Raw genomic sequence first — 24,678 nt, forward strand, 5'->3', positions numbered from 1 at the left:
GTGGTATATAACAGCATCTTTATTCCACTGAAATATAAAAGTATATATATTTATCACTATCCTGGAGAGAAAGGACCAAGTCAAGAAAAGAACTTGTGGCCTCAGTTGTAGCAGTTTTTTCACCATCAGAAGAAAAAGAAAAGATCTCGACTCAAGAACAGGAAGGCCACAGTGACGGGTTGCCATAGATTTGTGCACATATGAGGAAGGGAGGCAAACAGTCGCACTTGAATTCACACACATCTGCATCCACACACAAGCGCACACAGGTCCATCATCTCACCTACATTCCTCAAACCCTGCTCTCAGCGTTACCCTTTGACCCTCTGTGAAAAGAGCACCAGAATCATCAGCTGGACGTGGAGTTCTGGCTTTTCCATTTTCATGGCCTGCTTCGTAACCAGCACAGATGTTTCTTGAAGGTGTTGTTGTGGAGCTAAAAGTGCAAAGAAAGGCTAAAAACAAAGATTATGTCCACAGACAATCACTCCACTTGGAAAATATCATAGATATATACGAGCATGCAGCGACATCTATTGTTCCTGCAAACTTTTTTAAAATTTTCAATCAAATATTATCAGAATTTTGTCAAGATGTCATCAGAAATAGATCTTCCCTGGTCTCCTGCCTGTGCTGTACTCATTTAATCTCTTAAAGATGACCAAGTGAAATCCCACTACTTGATAAATAAAACAAAACTGTTTCACCAACACTCAAAAATGTGTTTTTTGGTTGTACGATAAACTTTTTTGGTTGGTGGATGCAAGTCTTAAAATTCCAAACTTGTTAGCCTTGGGAAGGTCACACGCTAGCTGTGTCTGATCATTCCATAATTCCAAACTCATTAGCTGCTATTAGCACTTTTACATTATGTGTCACCAATAAGGCAAATCATTTCTTGAACTGTTGAATTACCGCCAATAAAAACAGCACCTAAAAGCACCTAAAGTATCACCAGCGTACGTGATATATTGGCCATTACTTTAATTCTGACCACCCTCTGGGGAATATTTGACAACAAATTAATTATAGAAAATTGAAAAGAATAAGGGATTTCTGCCAAATCCCAGAGCTGCTAATGGCCGATGCTTCATGATAACCTGCCTGCAGAATACAATAGAAACATCAAGCTCACCAATACTGTGACTTATTCTAACCGTAAGCTTTTCGGCTGATGATATCAGAACAAGAAAGTCATGTTTCCAAAAAGTCCCTAATTTGATGGTTCAACGGAAGAGTCCCTATAAGGATAGCAAAACGAGAACGCATTCACACACAAGAAAGAAGCAAAGGCCACGGAGAGGACACAGAACAGTGCAGCGCTCGCCGGAGACAACTGCCATACAAAGTTCTCCTTCCCTGCACACTCTGAAAGTACCGGTGAGGTTCCTGCAGCGGCCAGGGCTCCATTCAGTACCAGTGGCACGGCCAGATTTCGACACAGACAGCAGTGAACTGAACAGAGACGCGTTGTTGAAAAGAAGTGAACACAGGATAAGGCGGCGTGAGGGAGAGGAGAGAGATTCCACGGTGCTGATGTCCATCGTGACGATCATTTGGCACAAAGTTTGTTTTGGCTCAAAGTGTTCTCGGGCCAACAGTGTATGTATTCAAATGTTGGCTTCTGAGGCGGCGTTAAAGACGACTTGATCATTTCATCAGGCTTTTCTTTATGTGCTCTACTTCCATCTGTCAGAGACACATTAATATTGAGATTTTAAGTTTCCCCGGTTCCACAAAGGTGAAATGAGCGTGGTGAACAAACCTACGGCACTCACCTGTAAACTAATGCGTATCTTCTTCTCTTCATCCAGCGCGTTGGACAACTGCCTGACTTCTTGCCTAAAATACACAAACACGACCACGTCAGCGGCGCCGTTCTCGCTCGGCCCGCCGTCGGGTTGGTTTGTTCTTCGTGACGCACCTGTGCTGGCTCTTCAGCAGCTCCACCGAGGCTCTCAGGTCTCTCAGCTGGTTCTTGAGTTCTTCAAGCATTGTGGGAGTCAGAGGTGAGTGCCGCATCTCAGGGGATGGCGTCAGACCTGAGGAGGAAGACGGGGAGGCCGGGCGGTGGCCGGTGTTTGGCGGGGACAGGACAGAAGGTTTGGCGGGCAGCTGTGCTTTGTTGGGTACCTGAGGGCAGAAAACTACTTATATGACGTTTACTCAAACTGAAGACAGATCAGATCCACATGTTTTCCTGTTTCTTGAAAGTTCTCTTGGTCATATACTTCTTAAGAGTCTGATTTAGAATCATTTTCTTTTCTCAAGTGTTGAGCAGGAGCGAGGAGCAGAATTAATCAGCGTTCAGAAATGTGGAAAATATGGTGTCTGGCGCCCTCTTCTGGACGTTACAAAAAGTGCAGCGATGGTCGTACAGAGATAGTGGGAACTCCTTTTCTCAGGGAGGTGTCAATAGATCTAGAACTGGACTCGGGGACCTCCTTGGCTCTGTCCTTCTCCCTCCTCTCCTCCACTGAGGAGTCCAGATCGATACTAGACAGAGAGGACTGCGAGAGACACAGAACAGGTGCTTAGGTCTGACCCGAGACCTTTCACAGGAGCCTATTGCTATTATTTCATGAATTATGGCAGAAAATGGGTGAGATGAACTCACTGGTGTGATGATCTGCGAGCGCGGACGGCGGTCTGTGACCCGTGGCCGTGACGCCGTTGGATGACTCAGCCTCTCTGTCGACGATACCACTGCGTCCAGGTCCACGTCTGAAGGAATGCAAAAATACGATCAGGAGCGCCACACATTTACAGACACGGCGTGTTCTCCGTGTCGCCGCGTCCCAGTCTCAGGGGTCAAACTCACCAGTGTCCTGCGACCTGTCAGGGGCAGGGTCTGGTGTGGAGGCCCTGCCCTCAGACTTGGGACTCTCACAGCTGAGCAGGTAAACCACACAACAACATTAGCCTTGTGGACACAACCTTTTGGAGTTTTCTGTGCGTTTGTCTGTGTACTGACGCTAGTGAGGGCGGTCTCTCAGGACGCCGCGGGGGATGGGAGGAAGTGGAAGAGCTTGACTTTGGGGGGAGGGGTTTCTTGGGAAGGATAGATGGAAGGGAAGGCTTGGGGATGTCTCCAACCTTCACTTCGTCACCTACATTCAAACAGACAACGAGGGGAATAAAAAGAAAGATTACACACGTGGGATCCGGATGAACGAGAGGGTACAGAGGGGAACCAAGCTGAGGCAAAGGCCAGCGTGTCGCTCAGGGCTGCCAGTAGAAGCAAAACAGGAAGTAATGAAGGAAATGGAGGGTTAGAAATGCCACAGACAGTGAAGCAGATCAGCATGTGTGTGTTTTGTCTCATTTTAACATTAACCTCAGGTTTTAATGTCGTGAGAATGTGATGCAATAATCTATAATAGCCTTTTTTTCTTAACCGCTATATTCCTCACAGGGAGGGTGTTGGAGCCTATCCCAGCTACATATGGGCGAAGGCAGGACACACACCCTGGATGAGTTGCCAGCTCATGGCAGGGCCCTATGTGAGCATTTGGGGGTTCATTGCCTTGCTCAATGGTACCTCAGCAGTGCCCCGAGGGTGTCCTGGCACCTCCCCCTGCTACCAAAACACCTCTCATGTTTTAGCCACACTGGGACTTGAACCAAAAACCCTCCGCCATGTATCTATATTATGAAACGTTTACTTCAGTCAATATTTTCCTTCTCAATCTATGCTGAAGTACCATTTCTGAGGGGTGTGCTCTGAATATTGTGTGGTTTTGAAAACAAGCGAAGAGAAGACGGCGTTCATCATGCTGGTTAGCTGGTCTGTTCATCAGACAAAGCAGTGTTAGCGTAGCTGCTAAGTAGGTCGGAGGTTTCCAGACTCTACCTCGGTCCTGCTCTCTTTGTGGCAGATGTTCAGGTCTCTCTGGAGGAACCTTCTTGGCCTCCAGCTTTTTCTCTACAGGTCAGAATTTAAAAGTTCTGCTTTTTTCCTCCCTACTGCTGGTGAAAAACAAAAAAACAAACCAAACCGAAGCGGCGAGGTGTTACAGTACCTGGGGTTGGTTTGGTTGAAGGTGCACTGGGGGGAGGAGGTTTCTTTGGTCTCTGGAAACACAAAACCCATTGAAATGGGGAACATATTTTGGTTTTTTTGTTGGCCTTTTTTTTTTTTAATTTTCACCTCTTTCTCCACTTCTAGCAGCTTCACAAAATTGTCTGGAAAGACGCCTTGCCTTCCCCCGATCTCACCCATCCACCAGCCCGCGTCAGCGCATTCCTGCAGCAACAGGTCACCCCCGTTAAACCGCTAACCAACCCAGAAATGCTAAATAGGGTTAGGGCGCGCTGACCTTGGTGATGATGTTGATGATTTCGCCCTCTTTAATGGACAGCTCGTCTTCGTTTTGTGCTTCGTATGGAAACAGGACTTTACACTGTTCCCGTCCTGTTAATTAACATCAACAAAGAGACTTAACCTCAACACGGTCGCGGATCTTAAATCCTAACCTATAAATAACATATTAAAAATTTGACAACTTAATTTTAAAAAGCTCACCTTTAGCTTTGCTGTCAGGATCAGTCTTCATTGTTTCTGGGGCAACACTTGATGTTTTCCCTTCACTGGCCTGTAGGGAGAAGGAGGCACATTGATGTCGAATCGGCTAACATCATTAGCATAATTACTTAATCAATCTCCTTATTAAGATGACTTTGGTAACAATATCAGTGTTTGGTCATTTTGCTATAATTTGGAAATGAAGAGACACGCAAAGTCTTGCTAAGGCTATCATGGCTAGAACAGGAAAGGTCGAGGGTAATTATAATATTTTCCCAAATGAAATGGATAAAAACGAGGACACATGGCCGGGAAGAAAAAAACAAAAGGATAGAAATAATCACTTCTCTCCAGTGTACTGAACAGTCCCACAGCGCCTCCATCTCGATAATTAGCGAGGACGAAATTGGATTTTGCACTAAACCCACAAAGTCGCACGTGTGTGTCCTTGTATTTGCTACATATTGACAACCACAATGCTCATTCTACTAGCAAAGTGGGACCCATTGTCTCCAAATTTAAAGACCGGTTGAGGGTTGAATCATAGTTTTAATGTAGAAGTTGCAACTGGGTGTAAGTTTGGGTTGGGGGTTATTTTGGGATGTTAGTGCTAGGTTAAGGAGCTGGGTTATGTATTATATTTGTGAGAGTCCCCACAAAACCAGTAATATGAGGTTGTGTGTGTGTGTGTAAGTGTGTGTGTGCGCACATGTGTGTCAGCATGAAGGTGTGTGTTCTGCGCAGGCCGTTAAAGGAGCCTTGTTTTCTGGCTGGAATAGATCTCCTGATGGTGTTTGTGGAACCAGAGTGAGTCTTCCGCAGGAAAACCCTCACATGTACAAGAACCGGCTTGTCCCAAACACACACACGCCACTGTTCGCTCCGACACGTGAACCCCCGCCCGTCTTCACTCATCTCCCCACACCCTCCCCCGTTTCTCCTGCCCTCTCTAATGAGACCCATGTGGCGACTTCATGACAACGTCTCTGAGGTGTTAAACTGTCCAACAATCGCTGGGAAACAATACGGAAAAATTCCTGCAACATTTTATCGATACTCTCTTGGAAGAACCTGCATTTCCAGGAAAAGCAGATCCACCCATCGGGAGGTAGAGACAAGAGTAAATCCATTTTACTTATTCTCTACAGCATCCAGGGACCAAATATATCAACAACCTCCAAAACAAGGTCAAAGTTAATGAACCTGGAGATGAATCATCACCAAGAAGTTCTGTTCAAATACATGGCAGCATAAGATCACTCACTGCCAAGTGTATCTGCGCAGTTAAGGCCACGTTGCCATAGTAACTCCGTCAAGTGTGTATCATCGGTCTATTGGACCGGTTCTCCATCTGCCGTCCACCATCTGCCTGAATCCATGTGAACCTTAGGATCCGTGTCAGAGAATGTGGACCTTCCCAGACTCCCCCCGAGCCCCCAAATCAGAGTTTCATCATAATATCGTTTATCCTCAACGCGTTCCTCTTCAACGTTCATATGACCAACAAACATCTACTCAGCTCTTTCCTTCGTTTATTGAGCGCAGCCCTCCGTGAGGAAATTAAAATCTTTGCCCAGTTTAACTGAATCCGAGGCGGATTTTTCAGTCCGTTGCAGCTGAAGGGTTTAAATGGCCATTTAACTCAAACCAGAGGGCTTTAACAGGACGCTGTTGCTGTTAAAGGGCTGAAAACCTTTTGGGGTAAATAAAATAAATGGGATCGTACTGGCAAATTGGAAAATTCACCAGTTAAGTAAAAAAAAACAACCCATTTTCACCCATTTTCTCAATGTGAACTGGCTAAATTCAGCCGTCGCTATGCAGGTCCTCCACCAGGGATCAACTTCGCCTCTATACTGTCGCAACAACCTTTCCAGCGCTGCCTTTTCATCTGCGCCACAAAAGCGACAGGCGGCGGATTGTCCCGTTCAGATATGACGTGGACGGAGCCACGCATGAGTCAGCGTCCTCCTGTTTCCCCCGGACGGAGACTCCGCGTTGTCGTCTCCTCCGGAGCCTCATTAGTGACTCTTCTTGGCGTTTAAAACAACATCACAGCCTGGCACTCAGCGGGACAGGCTGACAAACATCCTCCAGAACAACCCCACACACTCCTCAGGCTGCGCTCACACACGCACGCACACACACACACACACACACACACACACACACCCCAGGCCTTTGAAATCCTTTACATCACCTCGCTTCACATATAGGACCGTTAAATCACAGTAATTAAGATAAAAGCTGTTATTACTGTCAACTCTGAGCTCTTAGTCTGGGAATAAAGTCAGTTTAAATGATCGACCTGTATCATAAACCAACTAGTAATCTTTAGTAAAGCGGACAAATGTATCATTAATCTGTTTCAGCCAGGTGAGACACAAAAATACAGAAACTCTTGAGAAAAAGTCTAAAAAAAACAAGTTCGAGTTGAGGGAGAGCTTTTGGTCCAAATGTGGCAGAAGCTGAGAATTTCACAATCAAAAAGGTGAGAAAGGAGAGGAAAAGGGAGAAATTGACCCACCGTGGCGCTTAATCACAGACAGACGGCGCGGCGGCTGCTGCAGAGGCGTCGTGTTTGAATAAGTGAACGTCTGTGAAAACTGGACGACCTCCCGTCTCCCCGCTGCCCGCCCTGCAGAGCTCTCACTTCTGCTTAGCTTGTCAAATCCCTGCAGTGTCTGCATGTGTGGGTGGGTGGGTGTGCGTATCATTAATGCCGCTTCCTGTGTTGCAAACTTGAAACCCAGGAAGGGGAGGGGCCAAGATGGCGACTTCCTTCTCTCACCCTAACAATGTGATGTGTACTGTATGTGTGTGTGTGTGTGTGTGTGTGTGTGAGAGAGACACACCTTGTCTCCGTCCGGTTCCACGTCCATTGAGCGTGGTCTGAGCTTGATGGGCTGATCTTTAAAGATGTCACCAAACCCAAATCCTCGGATCTACAGGACACGTGACGACACAGAAGGTAAAATAAAAGAAAACGTAAATATAATTGGACCAACGTGTCGCCCTCTGTTGGTGGACTACAGAATAGATAGCAAACGCCATATAATGCACCAGTCTGACATCCTCCTCTTGCATCTTGGGCTGTCGTATACAGTTGACACATTCATATAAGCTAATAGCATTAATCTAAGCCATTAGCATTCATCTAAGCTATTAGCATTCTTCCAAGAGTTGGCACATTAGCTCGGTCATATTGATGCACACTCCCCTCCATAATGACAATATGGAAATGAAAGGCTGTCTAGGTTTGTGCCCATTCTCCTCGGTATAGCTCAAAGCTCTCGCTTGAAATAGGCTGACTTGCCCTTTCTGGGCCCCCAAGTTAAAGAGTCAAAGCACCTGAACCCAAACCAATTAGCAGCGTTACAAGATGGCGCCAGTGCGTGTTGGTCAGTGCAAACCCTGTCGATATTTGGATTGTTTTTGCAAGTTGTTGCGACAAATATCGCCAATCGCCAAACACTGCTTTAATCTTCGACCTCAGTCTTGGTATAGAGGTCAGAAATGGCTCTACTCCCCACTACTCTCTAGTATCCCGACGTTCCTCTACTGGAGCCTGTGCCTGTGTCCACGTAGAGGCCTGCCGACCCTTAGCGGAAACGTAGCATCTGCTGAAGCTGAAGGTCTGCTTGGCGCTGACAGACCAGTTTCCTCGGAAAGGTACATCGTTGCTTCATCTCTTGGAACGCGTAAGATTCGATTTGACTCCTGAGGGGAGCGGTTTCCTCATCCCTGACATCTGCCAGCACCGGGGGAACAATAACCTGCGGTTGTCTGACCGAACTTTAGGCGGACCGGATCGACTCAGATTGGCTCCGTGGTCAAGTCCAGCTTCTCCCCCAGTGAGCTGAGATTTCGCCCCATTACTCCAAGGTGGCCTCAGCCAGGCTCTACTCTGGTTGTGAGCAGATCTGAGGGGCTCTCTCAGCTGTTTAACCAAAGTTGTGGAATCAGGCATCCTGACTCACTTCCTGTTTTTCAAGACTCGGTTCCCTTTTTTTGGCTTTTGAACCATGTAGAGAGGACCTCTCCCCAGAGAGATCTTATTACCTTCTTGGGCTGGATCTCTACTGAGCCCGTGTCCGATCGACTGTCCCCTCCGTCGCTTTCACTCCCTGGACTGTCCTTACCTGCGAACACAAACGTTTAAACATCCTTCCTTTAGCACAGCGGCGCCCATCCCATCATCCCATCGGCTCACTCGTGCGGCCGCTGCGCAGCTCCTCTTGCGAGCCAGGCGTGTCGGCGGGCGTATCCGACTCTGTCACGATCTCTTTGGTGAAATTGGAGGGAAACATGCCCGTTTTCCCATTGAGGAGTCCTTCCCACCAGCCCTCCTCCACCTGACACAGGAACAGAAACCATCAGGCATTTTTACCGAACAAATTCTACACAGAGACCGAAAATCCTCATTTTCAACGTTGCAACTCCCGATTTATAATCAACTCATATTATCTGTTGCGTATCATTAATCCTGGGACCCCTTTTCCCTTTTCCTCCTCCAGATATTCCCACTAAGAAGCTCTTTTTTCCCAAACATCTGGTGAGGACCGTTTTTGTGTGCTGGGTCTCACCTCTGCCAGAATCTCGATGACATCGCCCGCTTTCAACTCCAGCTCGTCCTCGTGCTGAGGCAGGTAGCTGAAGGCCGCTTTGCACCTCCGCTTACGGATCTGCTCCCCTGCAACACACACACACACACACACACACATTTTCATCTGAGCTATTGGCTCACACACACGTGACAATAATCCAGCGTTAACAGCGGGCGAGCAGGTGTTCGGCCGTTATTAAACCCCTCCCAGCCAACAGCGTTTGACCTTTGACATTTCCCGACAGAGGACAATAGCGCCGACTCCCAACAAAAGCTTCAGCTTTGCGGTTCCCCTCATTAGCTTCCTCATGACTCATTCCTCGCCAGCTGTGGCGTGACACCGCACTTCCTCCTTTTGCTCAAAAGATGGCGCAACTCGTCACATTAAGTTCTACAAGCGTCGACCTCAGAGGGGTGAAAAAGTCCTGGAGTCCTTCAGAAAATGTGGAAGACGTCGAATTTACTGAAGCAGAACAGGAAATCCACGCGAGTATTTTATTTTCTTCAAAACATCAACAAAGGGAAGGACGTTGTTTGTTTGTTTCGCTTGCTTATTTTGGGATTAACCTTTCTTTTCCAGAGGGCATTTGTCGATATCTGAGTTTGGAGTCACACGTTCTCCAGGCTGGTTTTCAACGACCAACCTCGGCGCTCCACCGCCGCTCCCCGTGCGTACGCTGGGTTGTTTACATGCCACAACGGCGAGGAATGCTTAACCCAAATCCCTGGTCCCTCTAATAGGATTGATGCGGAACACTTCCTAAACCAGTGTATATGAAGCTAAGCGAGCACGAGGGCGAGCGCGGCACCTTTCTTGCCGGGTCGGACGCTGGATTCAGAGACGGGGCTGGCCCTCCCGTTGGCGAGGTCCAACTTGATCACGCCAGCCTGGCCGCCATCCCTCTTTGCGTCTTTCTTTATCTCCTACAGAGGCAGAGGAGAAAATGAGGAGAGTTAGACAAGACGTCCGAGGGAGGAGTCAGGGGAGGGTCATCAGAGGAAACTTTAGCACTGTTTTAGTCCGTTTTATGCGGTTGGAAGCATCTTTGAGGGGAACAGAAGAGGACCAAAGTGGATCAAACCGCTTATTAATAAGAAAGAACCAGCACACATGATGCTGACATGTTCTGTCAGGTTGTTTTTATCTTTGTATCCGTGGAGATGCTGCAGTCTCCAAGGTGACCTTCACCGAGACTCTTCCCCCGCAACGTTTCTCCAACTCTCAGTTAAATTCACACGCAAGAATTTAAGAAAAAAAAAACAAGACGGACGGGCGGAAATCCAGAGAGACGGCCGGACGCTTTCAATGGGAGGAGCGGACGGCGGTGAGCAGCTTTCCTCTCCGTCCACGGTGGAGCGGTTCCGTGGCCTGTGGCGACCGCCGCTCACTGAGGTGTCCAGGCCGGAGAAAACAAACATCATGGGACGGAAACACGAGCGAGACTGACGAATGTGTTTCGTTCGGTGAAATCCGATGGGCGGACTGGAGTGTGCTGCCGGGCTAACGCTGCAGAGCCGGTAAAAATTGATTCTGAGTGCAGATGCTGCAACCGTGTGTGCAAATGCACGCTGGTGCATTCACACATTCACACAGACCCTCTGACTGGAAACAACAAAAAAAAGGCCCATCGTTGAAACAGCAGCAACACCCACGGCGGCTTGTTTTTTTCATGAGTGGTGAAGCAGAGTTGATGTTTAATAGCTTTATGCTTGAGGGGAAGCTTGTGGTACATTCCAGCTGTTATCGCTCAAGGCCGCTCCGTTTTAAATAATTAACATATCCGTGTGTAACGACTGCAAGTTTGTGCAAAACAGATCACCGGGAGAGAGCCCCCCCTGGTTCTTGGAGGCCTTTTTTTTGCACGCCCATCCCATCAAGGATGCGGAGGTAACCCAGGATTTAGAGGAAACACAGTTGAAAAGAGAGGAAGACGACATGATTCATCACATTCGTACAGGAAGCATCTGCAACGTGCTCGCGGCGTGACGGCCAGGACGGCCGACACGCTGCCCTGCTTCCGTGCTAAATGTTGTTTTTGTTGCATCTCTGCAGACCTCTGACCTTTCCTCGCGGTGCTAACCTAGCCTAAATGCTAACATGAAGGGTACGTTAGCAGATTAGCCTAAAAATATTGAAAAGGAAGACAAGAAAAGCTTTAAAGGAACCTTGCTATTATTGCACAGCCGCTGGTCAGACCAAAACCATAACCCTGACCCCCGAACAAGCAGAAACAGAAGGAAAATGTTATTTTCATCAGGGCAGAAGGAGCTAGTGTTGGTGTAAACACAGAAACAAACCAGAAAGAGGAAATTAAAAAATATGCGACTCAGTTATTTCGAGCTTGTCACCATCAACGGAAAGCATCACAAACGCTAAGTGTTAGCTTCTTAAACACTTATCTAGCAAAGGTGTCAGCATCTTTATATTGAATATGTAAGAAAAAAATAAGCTGAGCTAACCAATTTCCTAGTTCAAAGCAACAAGGCTTTGAGAGGAATGACGTTTGGCCCTCGGAGCAACACTCAGCAGTCTCATGATGTCTGAGAAGTCAAGCAAATCCTAGAATTGGAATGTTGTCATCCCCCGTCGTTCAACACCAAAAACACCCGGGAAAAAACCATGACTTTCAATTCATGGCAGCCGCAACACACACACACACACACACACACACACACACACACACACACACACACACACACACACACACACACACCACACACACACACACACACACACACACACACCAGCATTGTTAAGCTTAGCATTGCTGATTCCCATAACTTCAGTCTTGTGACAGACCAGCCTGGTATTACTGAATTACTCACAGGCTTCTCTCTTTGTGACACACACACACACACACACACACACACACACACTCACACTCACACTCACACACACTCACACACACTCACACACACGCACACACAGTGTCAGTAAGGCTTCACATCCCCATTGTTCGGCTGGCTGACGGTGAATGAGAGCTCTGATATTCAGTCAGCACAAATAAAGCCGGGATACGCATCCAACCAACAGACGGACGCATTCAGCGGTGTCACAACGTGCACGCCGTCCTCTGCGGTCCTTGATCTGTGCCTCAGTTTAACTTCCTCCTCATAATCCAGTGAATAAAACAGTTCCTCTTGTCCCAGCTACAAACACAAGCTTTAATGACGGAACAAGCAGCTACTGAAGTGGTTTCAGGACATCCATCGTGGTTTTGGACCGCCCTTTTAACTCGGACGCTCGCGCCAATCGACCCGTTTTTATGGTTGCGGGAGGAAACCAGAATATCCGAAGAAAATTCTCAATACTCAGTACACTTGTGAAATTCTGGGCTCTGTACTTTCCTCCAATGTTGCTGCCGTCAGAGGTGAAATGCATTGTGGGAAAGGTCGCTGACCTCAGTCCCCTCTGATGCATACTTGATAAAACAGGTGGCAGACTTGGGAGTCTGCGCACTTAGAATTGGGCGGCAACAGGTGACATCTCACCTGTACGCGCGAACATAACACAGACAAGCATTTACATTCGGCGTGGCCCCGCCCACTTCGGCCAGAGCATGCAGACCGCTTTAAAAATTCCCAAAGTTTGCTGTCCTGTAGGAGGGCTGCTGACAGGTTTTGATTACTCACCCTGACAAAGTTGTCGGGGAAGAACCCCCTGCGCCCGCCCAGTTCACCCTCCCACCATCCTCCGTCATCCCGCCGTATGTTCACGATGATGTCCCCCACCGTCAGGCTCAGCTCGTCGTCCTGTTGAGCCTCATAGTCGAACTCCACCACGGCCTCCACTGTGGGGGGGGAGTAAGCAGAAAACACGTCATTTTAGATCCAGACAGTTTACTGGCCCCGGTTGTGCACCACTGCTATATGTTAAACACACAAACACACACAGAGCAGCCAATGCATCATTTGTCTTTGTTGTGTTTTGGTTCCTCAATTTAATTTGTTCTTATTGCTAAAACTGGCACAATGTAAATGACTGCTTGTTGCAGCTGCGCTAGGAAAGCTAATTACAGGCAGCTCACAATCACTGACAGGCTGCCTGGAGCCTTACTCTTGAACAGGAAGCCATTTTCAGACGCATCACTCTAGGGTTAGGGTCAAGGCTGCACCATACCAATTTACCAATGCACTTCCTGTTTCACAAAAACACATGAAGAAAGAGCAACGGCAGCGTGCGGCTCGTGAAGCGGAGAAGAGGTCATGATTCGTTAAGGGGTTTGTGGATTTACCAGGAGAGTCGACGCTGGTTCACTTTGACCATAGACCGTCAAGTGTTTTAGCTAGCTGTGCGTATTAGCAAACTGCAACCTGACGGCTGACTGAGCGGCGGCAGGAGAGAACAACCACAGAAGAAGAAGTGGAGCAAACATGAGGGAAGAGGAGACGTTTTTTTAACAGCAATCAATGTTTGGCAACAGCACCAAACCATATTTCCACCACTGGCAGCTTCATTGAACTTTGGTGCACACGCAGACCTCCTGACGGCCCGAGCGCCTAATCATATATGTAAAACTGTCACATACCAGGTTGCACTAATCCTAAACACACACGTTAGTTGAGGCCTGATCCTTGTCTAAACTGTGCGTGAAGCTGAAAAGGGACGTGGGAAGGGGGCGGGGGGGCATAACTGGTGGGTGGGGTAACCATGGAAACACCAGGGGTAGTTATGACTCAGACACAGTGGCTTCCTCCCCAAAACCATCCGTGCACACAGACACCAAACATGCTAACGGATCAGCACACATTCAGTCAGCAGCGAGAGCGGTCGACATTGACCCAAGACCCAGACTGGTGCAGTAGGAGGGGTTGGGTGGTAGTGGGGGGGGTGAAGATGAGACAGTGGCAGAAACACAGGCTGGTGCTGGTGGTGAAGTTTCTGGGCAAGAAGCAGACCATAAAGTGTGTAAAAAGGCTTGAACACATCCTCCCATCCTGACCAGCAGCACATGCACTGGTGAGGAGGAGGAGGAGGAGGAGGAGGAGGAGGAGGAGGAGGAGGAGGAGGAGGACGGGACCAAGGCGCGTCACCCGAGGGGAACTCTGGTGTGAAGATGCGGGGGAAGAGAGGAAACTGGGCCGTGGAACAGATCGAGAAGTGCTAAAAGAAAACATCCGTCTCATCTTTGTCGATAAGGCGATTATCGCAACTTGAGGAACAAGTTGTTGATCTTAAACAGGCAGAAATGTATCGATAAGCATCAAAGTCCCCAAATTACAGGATATAAATCACTCGAATCCACCCGATTGTGTCTGCAAGGGCACACAAGCAACATTTCATCGCGTCGATTAGCATCTCAGCGACCTTCTGTGCTAACGTTGCTCAACAGCTCCAGGATGCTTCAGCGAGGGACGACGCGCTCGTGTCACATCCCTCTGCATGTAAACACGACCTAAAGCCCAGAGGACACGAGCATTCTGTCACTGAAAAGGTCGTTCTGATGCATTGACATAACATGTCAATATCAGGAACTAAACAAATGTTTGTTGTGTCAAATATTAGCCCAGTAGTTTGCAATGAAATGATCACACACACACACACACACACACACAGGAACCGAGCATCCTGTGAACAGCTGTGCTCAGTTTAGATAAGGAGAGGCTGCTAAAAACCACGGCAGAACTGCGTTTTTCGCTGCAGAGAGGTTTCGGTGCCGCCGCCGATGATGTCAGAAACAGCTGCCGGCCCAAAACATCCACTCCGAGTGGATCGCAACTCTCTCGCAGACTTTGGGAAAATCCTGATGATTCTCCCAGGGAGGAGACAAAAGCAGGCGTCTCATTTCTGGTTTCCCAGTGGTGAAGGCTCGCAGCAGAGCAGACGGAGAAAGTCTTTCGGTTCCTGGTGGCTGCTTTCTAAAAAAAAAAGTTGAGTCTTTGTCTGGACAGATCGAAATTAAACATGTGGTTTCCTTTTGGGCAGACTGGGGGGTCACATGTGACGCCTGGTCCTTCCTGAAAACCGCAGGGAAACGTCGCGTTTGTCCAACACAATATGGTTGCAGCTGCCATGAAATGGTACAGGAGTCAGCGCGGAGCTCCAGAACAGGGTCGGTCTGGCTCCAAATACACCGAAAATGGGAAACGTGTGTTTCCCTCGGAGGTCACTGGGGTCACAATAGCTTGGGGGCACGCAAAAGTTTAAGACACTTTACTGGGAGCCCACAACCTTCACTGGGCCCCCAGGAAACTTGACTGGAACTCCAGAAACTTCACTAGGTCGCCAGAAAATTCACTGGAACTTCAGGAACTTCACCAGGACTCCATCTATGAATTAATAATTAGTCTGTTTGGGTCCAGCAGATGCTGCTCGGTCCAGTGGGACGGAGTTCTGGGACACGATCCACATTATAACAGGGAGAAAATATAGGGAGGAGCAGCTGAAGGCATCTCGGGGAGTAAATGTGAATCAAATCACAGATTTGTGCTGGAACAGATGATTCACGGTGCAACGCAAAGATATCCGGAGTGACTGTAAACGTGTCAACATCTGCAACTCATCAATGTGACGCGCTGCCTGTTTCTGAACTCGCATCCGCGCACGGCCGCACCGCATACCCACGCACAGCTGAAGAGGAAGCGCCGTGAAACGCAAAAGGGGGGTTCCTGCCAAAACAGCTCGGCTGTGTCAGAGGAGATGAGGCGGGGAGGAGGGCGAAAGAAAGCGCATGAGCCCCAGCGCGCATCTGGAACGGGCGTTTATTCCGGCCCATCCAGATGCGCAGAGGCGCCCCTGGGGATATTTCAGGTCATTGTCCAAAATCAGAAGAATAAAACCAAACTAAAGCGTCGCCTCTCACCCATTTATGTGTCCCGGTGTGCTGGTGGCGCTCCTGCAGGCTGGTCGGTGGCGGAGGAAGGTGGTCGTCGGTTCAGGTAGATAGACGGGGGTACTACGGTACCGAGCTCCAGCCTCCTGCTCGCTCTCACAGATCCGCTACAGAAACAGGAGGAGCGTCAGCTGAAACCATATTCCTTCCTCTTTTTTCTCTCGATGACACGACAGAGGAGGAACAATTCTCCCTCTCCTCTCTCTCTCCCTCCCTCTGTCGCTCTCTCTCTCGTGATGCGTTCGCTTGCATTCTGGAAAACCTGGCTTTGCGTTCTCGTCAGCGATTGACGCGTTTCGCGACACCCGTGCGTGATGGGAGGCCAGCAGACCTAAAATCTCAAGTTTGAAATCTCAAATAATTACCTTATCATCCGATTTGGATTTTTTGCAACTGTGACAAGAGTTCAAACAGGAAAAGCAACTGTGAATTAGATAAATACTGATGATAAAATTATCATCTGTGCCACACTGTAATCAAATAAAAAAGTAATTCAAACAGAAGCTGTGAGTAAAATAAATGTACTACAGCTCCGAACACAAGATGTATTTTACGAAGTATTTATAATAATTTATTGCCATCACATCCAGCTTTATTTAGGCTATTTATTTAGCAAAAATGCTGAAGCCCACGGTGAATATTTCACATAATTGTTCCTTATCAAGATATCCTTTCCATAATGTTGTTGATTAGCTCTTCTGTTTTGGAGTTTTGTTTGTTTGTTTGGTTGTTTATTGCCCAGAATCTTATTATTCCCGATTGTCAGTGAATGTAGCATCGTTGCAGGGCCAATCCCAGCACCTGTGCAGCCACAATCTTGCAGCCTCTCATCTGTGTTGGATTCAAATCGGCTGGTATTTAACCGTCAGCTGCATAATCACTCTAATTGATTCCTGCCTGGAGCAAAATATTAACATTTCACTTTACAGAGGCGGCTTCAAACGCCCATCCGCCACCCGCTCCCGGGTGAGCCCTGCAGTACCGTTATCCCCTGCGGATCGCATTATGTGCACGGAAGAATGAATTTGCTGGCAGCAGCAGAATAATGATGGAGTGATAGCAGAGGGAAGGAAGTGAGGAATGCAGATTTGTCACTCAGCGAAGAGCTGCTGATGTGAGGGTGATGATAATCTGCACAGTTTAGGAATTATATCCAGGAAAGGGAATGATGGATGTTCAGGGATTAAAACGTTTAGTTCCATTCCTTAATAAAACACCAACCATGGGAATTTATAGTAAAGTTGTGCTTTGGCTACCAGTGTTTTTAGAATCTAAACTGCAAGAATGAAACACCTGTCCTGGAGTCACTGAATGGCAGAGAACAAACTTGTTTTTTCAAATGACTGCAGCAAAAAATACACATTTACTTCGTGAATTAGAGTTTCAAGTGTGGTTTTTATGGTGCAACTCCTACAGAAACATGCTCTGCTGAGCAACAGGTTGACACCTCCAATAAAGTTCGCCTGAATAATTAAACACAATCAGCCCATAGTTCAGCTCGAACCGCCATTTGCTTCTGGCTCGTCACAGTTCAGATTTATCAGAGGTGATCTCAAGGTTGGCGGAAAGATCCTGATGCCAAGTTGTTGCCTGCAGCCTTGATGCCACAACAAACTCCCAGGTTCATGGGTGTCAAACTCAAATACACGTCACTTTCAAGTGTCAAGAAACTGTAGAGAACAACGTCTTCTGGCAGGTAATGAAAGTAATGTTCTCCCATATGAGCAATATAGTGCTGCTGAATAAACTGGGTTTGAAACACACGGCGTTACAGCGACGCCATGTGGTACAGTTCCAATATTGCACGACTGCCGGAATACGTTATACTCGTATATACTTTGCCTATTATAATATGCACGTATTGTACAAATGTGCACGTAAAAATGTATTGAATATATGCACTATATATGATGTTTAACAGTATGTCACTCTCCAAAGAGACAAATTATTTCAGGAAAGTGCAAATATGTGTTTTACCCATGGCTGGTTAGTCTCCGCCCACAGGGCGTTCACGCGCGCCAAATGGAGAACGTGTGGGCCTGCGTGATGACGTAGGCGGAAATAAAACTGGTAAGGACACGGAAGATCATAGAACACGTTATCAGGGCGCCCGAAAGGTGAGTCGGCTGATATCAAAAGGCGTTTATTACATTCATTCATTTATTCCATGTTTATTTCCCGCTTCTTTGGGTTGTTTATGTTTTTCTATGTTTGGAGACGAAGGCGAAGGAAAAAAATCATTGTCTCCTTAATATTCCTTTTAATGAGAATATAGTTCGAATAATCATCAAATGTACATTTTAAAAACTCAACAGAATGTAGTTCATGGGTTTTAGATCTCTGATGTTGTTCCTGGTATCTGTTGGAGCATCTACTCAGCTTGGGGGTTACTGCCCACCGTGTCCCCATCACTACTGGGACCACTGTGGCCTTCACACCCCACATTCTCTCACCTCCTCATCAGTCTGGAAGTCCCACAGGATCTTGGCCTGCTTATATATATGAAATCTTTAGTATGAATATCTTCTCCTTTGTGTGGGAAGTGTTGCGTCACCTTCACCTGAAATGAATGCCCTCTTGTTTCGTTAAGATTGTGCCATCGGTGCAGGAAGTGAAGATTTTGTTGCTTAAAGCTCAAACAAAAGCCTTCCTGAAAGTGCAGCTGGGTCCGTATTTAGCACATTGGCATGGCAGAGCAGTCTATCGCACGTGTTACTAAAACCGTAGAGCAAGATGAAGGTCACAGTACAGATTCTGAATTTGTATGGGGTTTTTCTTTGGTGTTTTTGGCCTTATTTAGCTGTGCATAAACCATAAGGGCACATCTGCCTCTTTTATGGCACAAAAACACTTCCACAGAATTGCAGTCATCATGGTGCCCTTATTTTTAGCGGTATTTAACATCCGGTATGCAGGAGGGAGTAGTGATTCACCCATCACATGCTATTTGAAATTCTTTGAACTGTGATGCTTTTTCCAGGCAGTGTGCTTTGTGTGACAGATTATATCCAAGCTTCTGCTGGCACTTTTTTTACTGGAGTTGGAACATTTGTGGAATTTTCAGTCTGTTCACAGAGAAACTTGCATGAACTTACTTATAGCCCGACACATTTTCAGTTCTTTTTCTTTATTTTTTGACTTATTTCATCATACAGAGCCTCATATTCTGCTTTCAAGGCCATCATCATTAACCTGTCCTCCATGGATCGCCTCAGGTCTGCCTTCAACCGCGTGGTGAGTGTTGAAACTGTTAAGCTGTTTGAACGGAAACATGTTGCGCTCATAGTTTCAACACTTTATCTCTCTTCCTGCAGATTAAGAACAAGCAGTACAGCAGGTTTACCTTGCATTCCACAGAAGATGGAGAAGGACACGCGGAAATCAAACTGTCTGACGATTCCGGCGAGCCTGACGATCAGGTGGACGGGTCTCCGAGCTTTCGGCCCGCCGCGCCCCGGCAACACTGGCGTAATTTGTGTTTCTATGTCCTGGGAATGCTGCTGATATTTGGCATCGGTAGGATTATCAATGTAACGATTGTTGTATGTGTAAACCTGCAATTTACTACCTGCATACTGTACATACACACCTGACTGTTGTGTCCAGGCTACATGATTGCGTACGCCAGCCAAAATAAACATCAGGGAGAGCCAGTGAGATGTGAACCTCAAGCTAAGGTGGTGACAGGAAGTCAGACACAGGTGACTTCAGCTCCTGTTACAGCTGCTGCTGCTCCTGCTGCTCCAGAAGAAACCGAGCTGCAGTGGAAGGACATCACCCAACTACTGAAGCAGAAACTCACCAGTCAATCCTTCAAAACCACACTAAGGTACTTTCAACAACACCAGCCTGTCTATCGGGAAGTTGTTGTATTTTTTCCCCACATCTCTATATTTTCAACCTTTTTGAAGACTATAATCTGGCATAGTCAGCACCCAGCCGCCACCTACTGGACTGATGTGGTATTACAGTACAGAGTTCTAAAGTCATCAGTACCTTTTTTAGATTGTGAATTCGAGTAAATTGAAAACTCCTGTCTTCAGAACTCATCACCCCTCGTGTTTGTCGTGACGTTATTGTAACTCTTGTGTCGTTTCTGAGAGCTTGTGATTCACTTGTGGACAGATGTGGATTGTCATTGATCTCGGATGAAATCACTTAAAATCACTTGTCTGCAGTGACTTCAACCTGCCCAGACATGCAGCAGGAAGTGAGGAGGATGAGAATCTAGGGGAGCGCATTGTTAATGAGTTCAAGATGCAGAGAATGGATCCTTGGACTGACGTCCACTATGTTCAGCTACAAATGCCAAACAGGTTTGATGTCACGCTAACCTCCCGACGCTACTGCTGGCAAAACATTTTTTTTAAAGCTCGCATTTGTCCTTCATTTGCAGCGAACTTCCCAACAGTGTCTATTTTGGTTCATCTGTCTTCAAACCTGAAGGTTACCTGGCCTACAGCTTTCCAGGAACTGCCCAAGTAATATAACAGTTACTCTTCTCTTTCTTTGGATGGTTGAGCCTGTCTGACTCCCGCTGCCGTTCACAGGGGAAGCTGGTTTATGGCAACTACGGTCGTAAGGAGGATCTAGAAGTTCTTCAGAAGAACAACATTGGAGTGGAAGGCAGCGTGGTGCTGCTGCGAGCAGGGAAGATCTCTTTTGCAGAGCAGGTTGGTGTTAATTGAATTTAATTTCTCACATTAAGGAATAGAAATGATGTCACGTTTCTGTAAATGAATGATTCCAGGTTGATAATGCTGCCGCTAAGGGAGCCTCTGCTGTCCTGATCTACCCCGACCCTGAACAGCACAGTTATCGCCATGACACTCCTCTCTATGGACATGTAGGTGTATGCAAGACAGTGTTCGATCTGTTTCTATAACACTCTTAATATGCGTTGACTCTGTCCACGTATTAATTCAGGTGCATCTGGGTTCAGGGGACCCTTACACACCTGGATTCCCCTCTTTCAACCATACCCAGTTCCCCCCAACTAAGTCATCTGGCCTCCCAAAGATCCCAGCACAGACCATCACCGCCAAAGATGCCATAACCCTTCTACAGTAAGACCACGTTATTTAACCTCCTGAAGGAATTATGTGAACTGTTGAAAACAAAAACACTCCCAGATTTTCCATGAATCCTCTTCCCTTCTTTTTTAGGAATATTAGTGGTCCTGAACCAGCTGCCAGCAGTAATTTTAAAGGGGGCTTGCCCGCCATAACTTACAGGCTGGGAGGTCAGGAGAACATTACTGTGGAGGTAAACAACATCCTGGTCAACAAGAAGATCCACAATGTCTTTGGCGTCATCAAAGGATTTACTGATCCTGGTACAGTTCATCTTTGTGATCCAAAGTCGTAACATTGATTACTTTGTCTAAATGGGCGATTTTCGATCTGCAGATCGTTATGTGGTTCTGGGAGCCCAGAGGGATGCCTGGGGTGAAGGCTACACCAAAGCCACAGTTGGCACCACAGTACTGGTGGAACTGGCCAAGGCCGTTCGGAAAATGGTGGATGAAGGTAACAAATGCGTCATGTCAGAGTTCAGACTGTAATTTTACCTGAGTAACTAATAGATGATGATGAGGTTTTTGCCATTTCACACACTATTATCAGATGGGTTCAAGCCCAGGAGGAGTATAGTCTTTGCAAGCTGGAGTGCCGGAGAGTATGGAAGCGTTGGCGCCACCGAGTGGTTGGAGGTCAGTTTTGCATGTTTGTTTTCAGCGGATGCTCACATCGACCCGTGCTGCTCTGCAAATGCTCTCCTTGTTTTTTAGGGTTACATGTCCTCCATCGATAAGAGCGTCTTCACCTACATCAGCTTGGACGGAGTCGTCCTTGGTCAGTATCACTCATAGCTGCAAATTATCTCTGTACTGGAGCATTTTGAATCAATCCCCCCCTTCTTCACAAGGTCGTGGGAGCTTCGTGGCCTCGGCGAGTCCACTGCTCTACAGTCTCCTTGAGGGCACTATGAAAGAGGTAAAGGCAGCCTTCTCATAGCTGGATTAGTTCTGCTGCAAACATCGACGTTATTTAAGTGTTGGTCCTACTTCCACAGGTGCAGGACCCTTTTGGCTCTGGATCCTTGCACAGTATGATGGGGAAAAATAACTGGGAGGCTGCTGTGTAAGCCAATAAATTTACTGTACTGTTGTGCTAATTTCCTTTTTAGTTTATTAGAATCTTCCTTTTCCAGATTTCTAATATTTTGATGGGGTATTTGTTTACCTTCATCCTGGAGAATAAACCTTTTATATGTTTACAGAATGAAGCCAATGACGGTGGATGACTCCGCCTACCCATTCCTGGCGTTCGCTGGCATTCCTTCCATCTCTTTCCACTTCATCTCCCGAAATGTGCGCAGCAATGGCAAAAAAAATAGGAATTAAATGATCACAGTTTAAGATTCTGCTGGATTTTTGATTAAGTGATGGTCACACTAAACGGGTTTTCCTCTACAGACTGATTCTTATTTGTACTACGGCACCGACCTTGACAACAAGGATCACCTGAATTACCAAACCACCCAAAAAACCAGTGAAATGACTGTGGCGGCAGCTCAAGTCGCCGGGCAGATGGCTCTCCGGTTAGTTCACGACCACCTGCTGAGACTGGACACGACTCGGTATGGCTCAGTTCTCACCAACGCTGTGGCCCAAGTCTACAAACGCCTCATGCAACTCTCCATGGTGTGTGTGTGTGTGTGAGTGTGTCTGTCACTAGAATGAGAGTTGGCAGACGTGTAAACAATTGTATTTCGTCTTCTGCAGTCTGGTCAGTTGAAGGATGTGAGTCCTAACTGGCTGAACCAAGCGAGAGGCAGTTTCCAGAGAGCCACGTCAGGCATCAAGACGGCCATCGGCAACACTGATCTAACTGACCAGGAGGCGTGCCGCATCCTCAACGACAGGATCATGAGCGTAAGGAGAACACTGGGACTTTTGGCATTGTTGTGAAACAAAGGCAGTCAGTCACATGATTTGCCTTTTTAATGACTCTGAGGCAAGAGTAAGTGAGAGAAACTTAGGACCCAGAATTGACCCCTGTGGGACTCCACCTAATACTTTAACCGCATCTTGTCCTTTTTGGATTTAAGACACTCTTTTTTCTTCCTAGGTTGAGTCCACCCTCCTCTCTCCCTACGTGTCGCCCAATGAGACGCCCTTCCGTCACCTCCTGTTCGGCCGAGGCCCCCACACTCTGGCGTCCATCGCCAAGTCCACTGACATGGAGGATCTCCGTGTCCAGCTTGCCCTGGCTACCTGGAACCTGCAGGGTTGTGCCAACGCCATGATGGGAAACATCTGGGATATCAATTAGGGAACAAAGGGAAGTAGATGTATGTTCGTTCCTCTGTTTCTCATTAATATAACAATTGCTAAATAGCGGAGGAAGACTTCAATATAAGCGCTTGAGCTCTAGCTTTTACCCTTTAAACACAGACTTGTTTTTTTTGGGGGGGGGGGGGGGGGGGGGTTAATCCCACAAAGATCCAAAGTAAAAAAAAAAAAAAATCCAAAATGCTTGAAATCAAGTGATACTTCTGCCTCACTGTAGTTTTGCTGTAACCTGAAAGCCAATGAAGCATTAGTCCTTATTTATACTTATTTATCGGTGGCAGTGCCCACTATAAAGTATTTTTTATGTGATGTTATCGGGAGCAGTGCCTTCCATAATTATGACGGTTATACTGTCGGATCTCGCGGCAGCATCTGCTACATAAATGACTCCTCAAATCTTGCTGACAAAAATTTGGACAATTTCTCTGCACCTCAGCAGCAACTAAGTCCATAAATTGTGATTTTTATGTTGCACAATCTCTGTCAGAGCAGCTTATTTTGATGATATATTATCGGGAGCAGTGTCTTCCATAATTAAAACCCATTATCGGGAGCAGTGCCTTCCATAATGAAGAACAGTGATGGTAGTTTTTGCCTACCGGTATATGTTTACGTGTATTTATCGAGAGCAGTGACTCTCATATTTCACTTTAAGGGTGGAGCAACCTATCGGGGACAGTGTTTCCCACAGTTTTATACTTATTTCTTTGTTTGGTCTTGTACTGTTGTTTTATGGGTGTGTCTGCTTTTATTTGCATACAGATCTCTCGCATGTTACTCTTTAGCACCTTTTAGTCGTGATTTGCTACCGTTTTGATTCAAGTTTAAAGACGTTGCAGATACAATTTACCTTTTTTCCATTGAATTCAAGTCGGGCACGCTAAAACAAATGTATATTTATCACAATAGTATACTTAAATGTCCCCTTATCTCCCCTCAAAATACAGTCCTCTCATGTTTTCAGTATGTGCTCACTTTCAGCCATTATATGAGGTTTCTTTGTCTGGGTTGGGTGGTTTGATTATTCTACTAGCTGTGTGGAACCAATTTCCTTGTTAGAACCTGTTAATTGAGATGTATGTGGAAACTTTAATAAACAGGTTTGGCTTGTTGCATTTGGACAATCTCTTTTTTTTTTTTGTTGGATTAAGATAAAAATCAAGTACTCTTGCCAACTTCTAGACTTCTCATTAAATGCTAATCTTATTCAACAGAAATATTTTAGACGTCAGTCTAAGTATAATCTGTTCACACGGGTAATTTACAACACAAACTTTCACTGTGGATCATTTAATGTGTAAAATATATGCATTCAGTTGCTGCTTTGATAACTGGAATATTTTATTTCTGAAGACATACA

General features: G+C 46.6%; 2 protein-coding genes across 3 annotated transcripts; one reads left to right on the plus strand and one right to left on the minus strand.

Annotated features, from left to right (window-relative positions):
* Position 1: 1 nt before the first annotated feature.
* On the minus strand, positions 2–16,170 carry sh3kbp1 (SH3-domain kinase binding protein 1). 2 transcript variants are annotated; one of them, XM_057013510.1, is made up of 19 exons: positions 15,935–16,169; positions 12,765–12,922; positions 9,941–10,055; positions 9,112–9,218; positions 8,739–8,880; positions 8,588–8,667; positions 7,381–7,470; positions 4,526–4,595; positions 4,320–4,414; positions 4,151–4,246; positions 4,023–4,074; positions 3,854–3,925; positions 2,975–3,110; positions 2,822–2,892; positions 2,618–2,724; positions 2,379–2,510; positions 1,925–2,133; positions 1,779–1,842; positions 2–1,689 (listed from the first exon to the last, which is right to left on the minus strand). In XM_057013510.1, exons 1-19 carry the CDS (start codon positions 15,936–15,938, stop codon positions 1,651–1,653), a joined length of 1,839 nt encoding a protein of 612 aa, XP_056869490.1. In that variant the 5' UTR covers positions 15,939–16,169; the 3' UTR covers positions 2–1,650. The 2 variants fall into 2 exon arrangements, with proteins under 2 accessions (XP_056869490.1, XP_056869491.1); XM_057013511.1 differs by lacking the exon at positions 3,854–3,925 and having other exon boundaries at positions 15,935–16,170.
* A 1,830-nt stretch (positions 16,171–18,000) lies between these two features.
* On the plus strand, positions 18,001–24,433 carry tfr1b (transferrin receptor 1b). Its single transcript, XM_057013273.1, has 19 exons — positions 18,001–18,081; positions 19,120–19,198; positions 19,279–19,480; positions 19,571–19,793; positions 20,143–20,280; positions 20,361–20,445; positions 20,515–20,637; positions 20,715–20,810; positions 20,891–21,030; positions 21,130–21,299; positions 21,373–21,492; positions 21,589–21,674; positions 21,753–21,816; positions 21,890–21,957; positions 22,037–22,104; positions 22,244–22,334; positions 22,440–22,667; positions 22,749–22,898; positions 23,095–24,433. The coding sequence occupies exons 2-19, from the start codon at positions 19,166–19,168 to the stop codon at positions 23,296–23,298; spliced, it is 2,289 nt and encodes a 762-aa protein (XP_056869253.1). The 5' UTR covers positions 18,001–18,081; positions 19,120–19,165; the 3' UTR covers positions 23,299–24,433.
* Positions 24,434–24,678: the final 245 nt, after the last annotated feature.

Source organism: Takifugu flavidus, chromosome 17 (genome assembly GCF_003711565.1).
Source record: "Takifugu flavidus isolate HTHZ2018 chromosome 17, ASM371156v2, whole genome shotgun sequence".
NCBI lineage: Eukaryota > Metazoa > Chordata > Actinopteri > Tetraodontiformes > Tetraodontidae > Takifugu > Takifugu flavidus.

What these genes read in the sequence shown, in the direction of transcription:
- sh3kbp1 (XM_057013510.1), bottom strand. An exon ending in TCCTGACAGCAAAGCTAAAG is followed by an intron (nt 4,415 to 4,525) that starts GTGAGCTTTTTA and finishes GTTAATTAACAG; the next exon opens with GACGGGAACAGTGTAAAGTC. An exon ending in GCTCGCAGATCATCACACCA is followed by an intron (nt 2,511 to 2,617) that starts GTGAGTTCATCT and finishes TGTCTCTCGCAG; the next exon opens with TCCTCTCTGTCTAGTATCGA.
- tfr1b (XM_057013273.1), top strand. Translation starts at nt 19,166, where the DNA reads ATGGATCGCCTCAGGTCTGCCTTCAACCGCGTG. An exon ending in GGTCTGCCTTCAACCGCGTG is followed by an intron (nt 19,199 to 19,278) that starts GTGAGTGTTGAA and finishes CTCTTCCTGCAG; the next exon opens with ATTAAGAACAAGCAGTACAG. An exon ending in GCGCCACCGAGTGGTTGGAG is followed by an intron (nt 21,675 to 21,752) that starts GTCAGTTTTGCA and finishes CTTGTTTTTTAG; the next exon opens with GGTTACATGTCCTCCATCGA.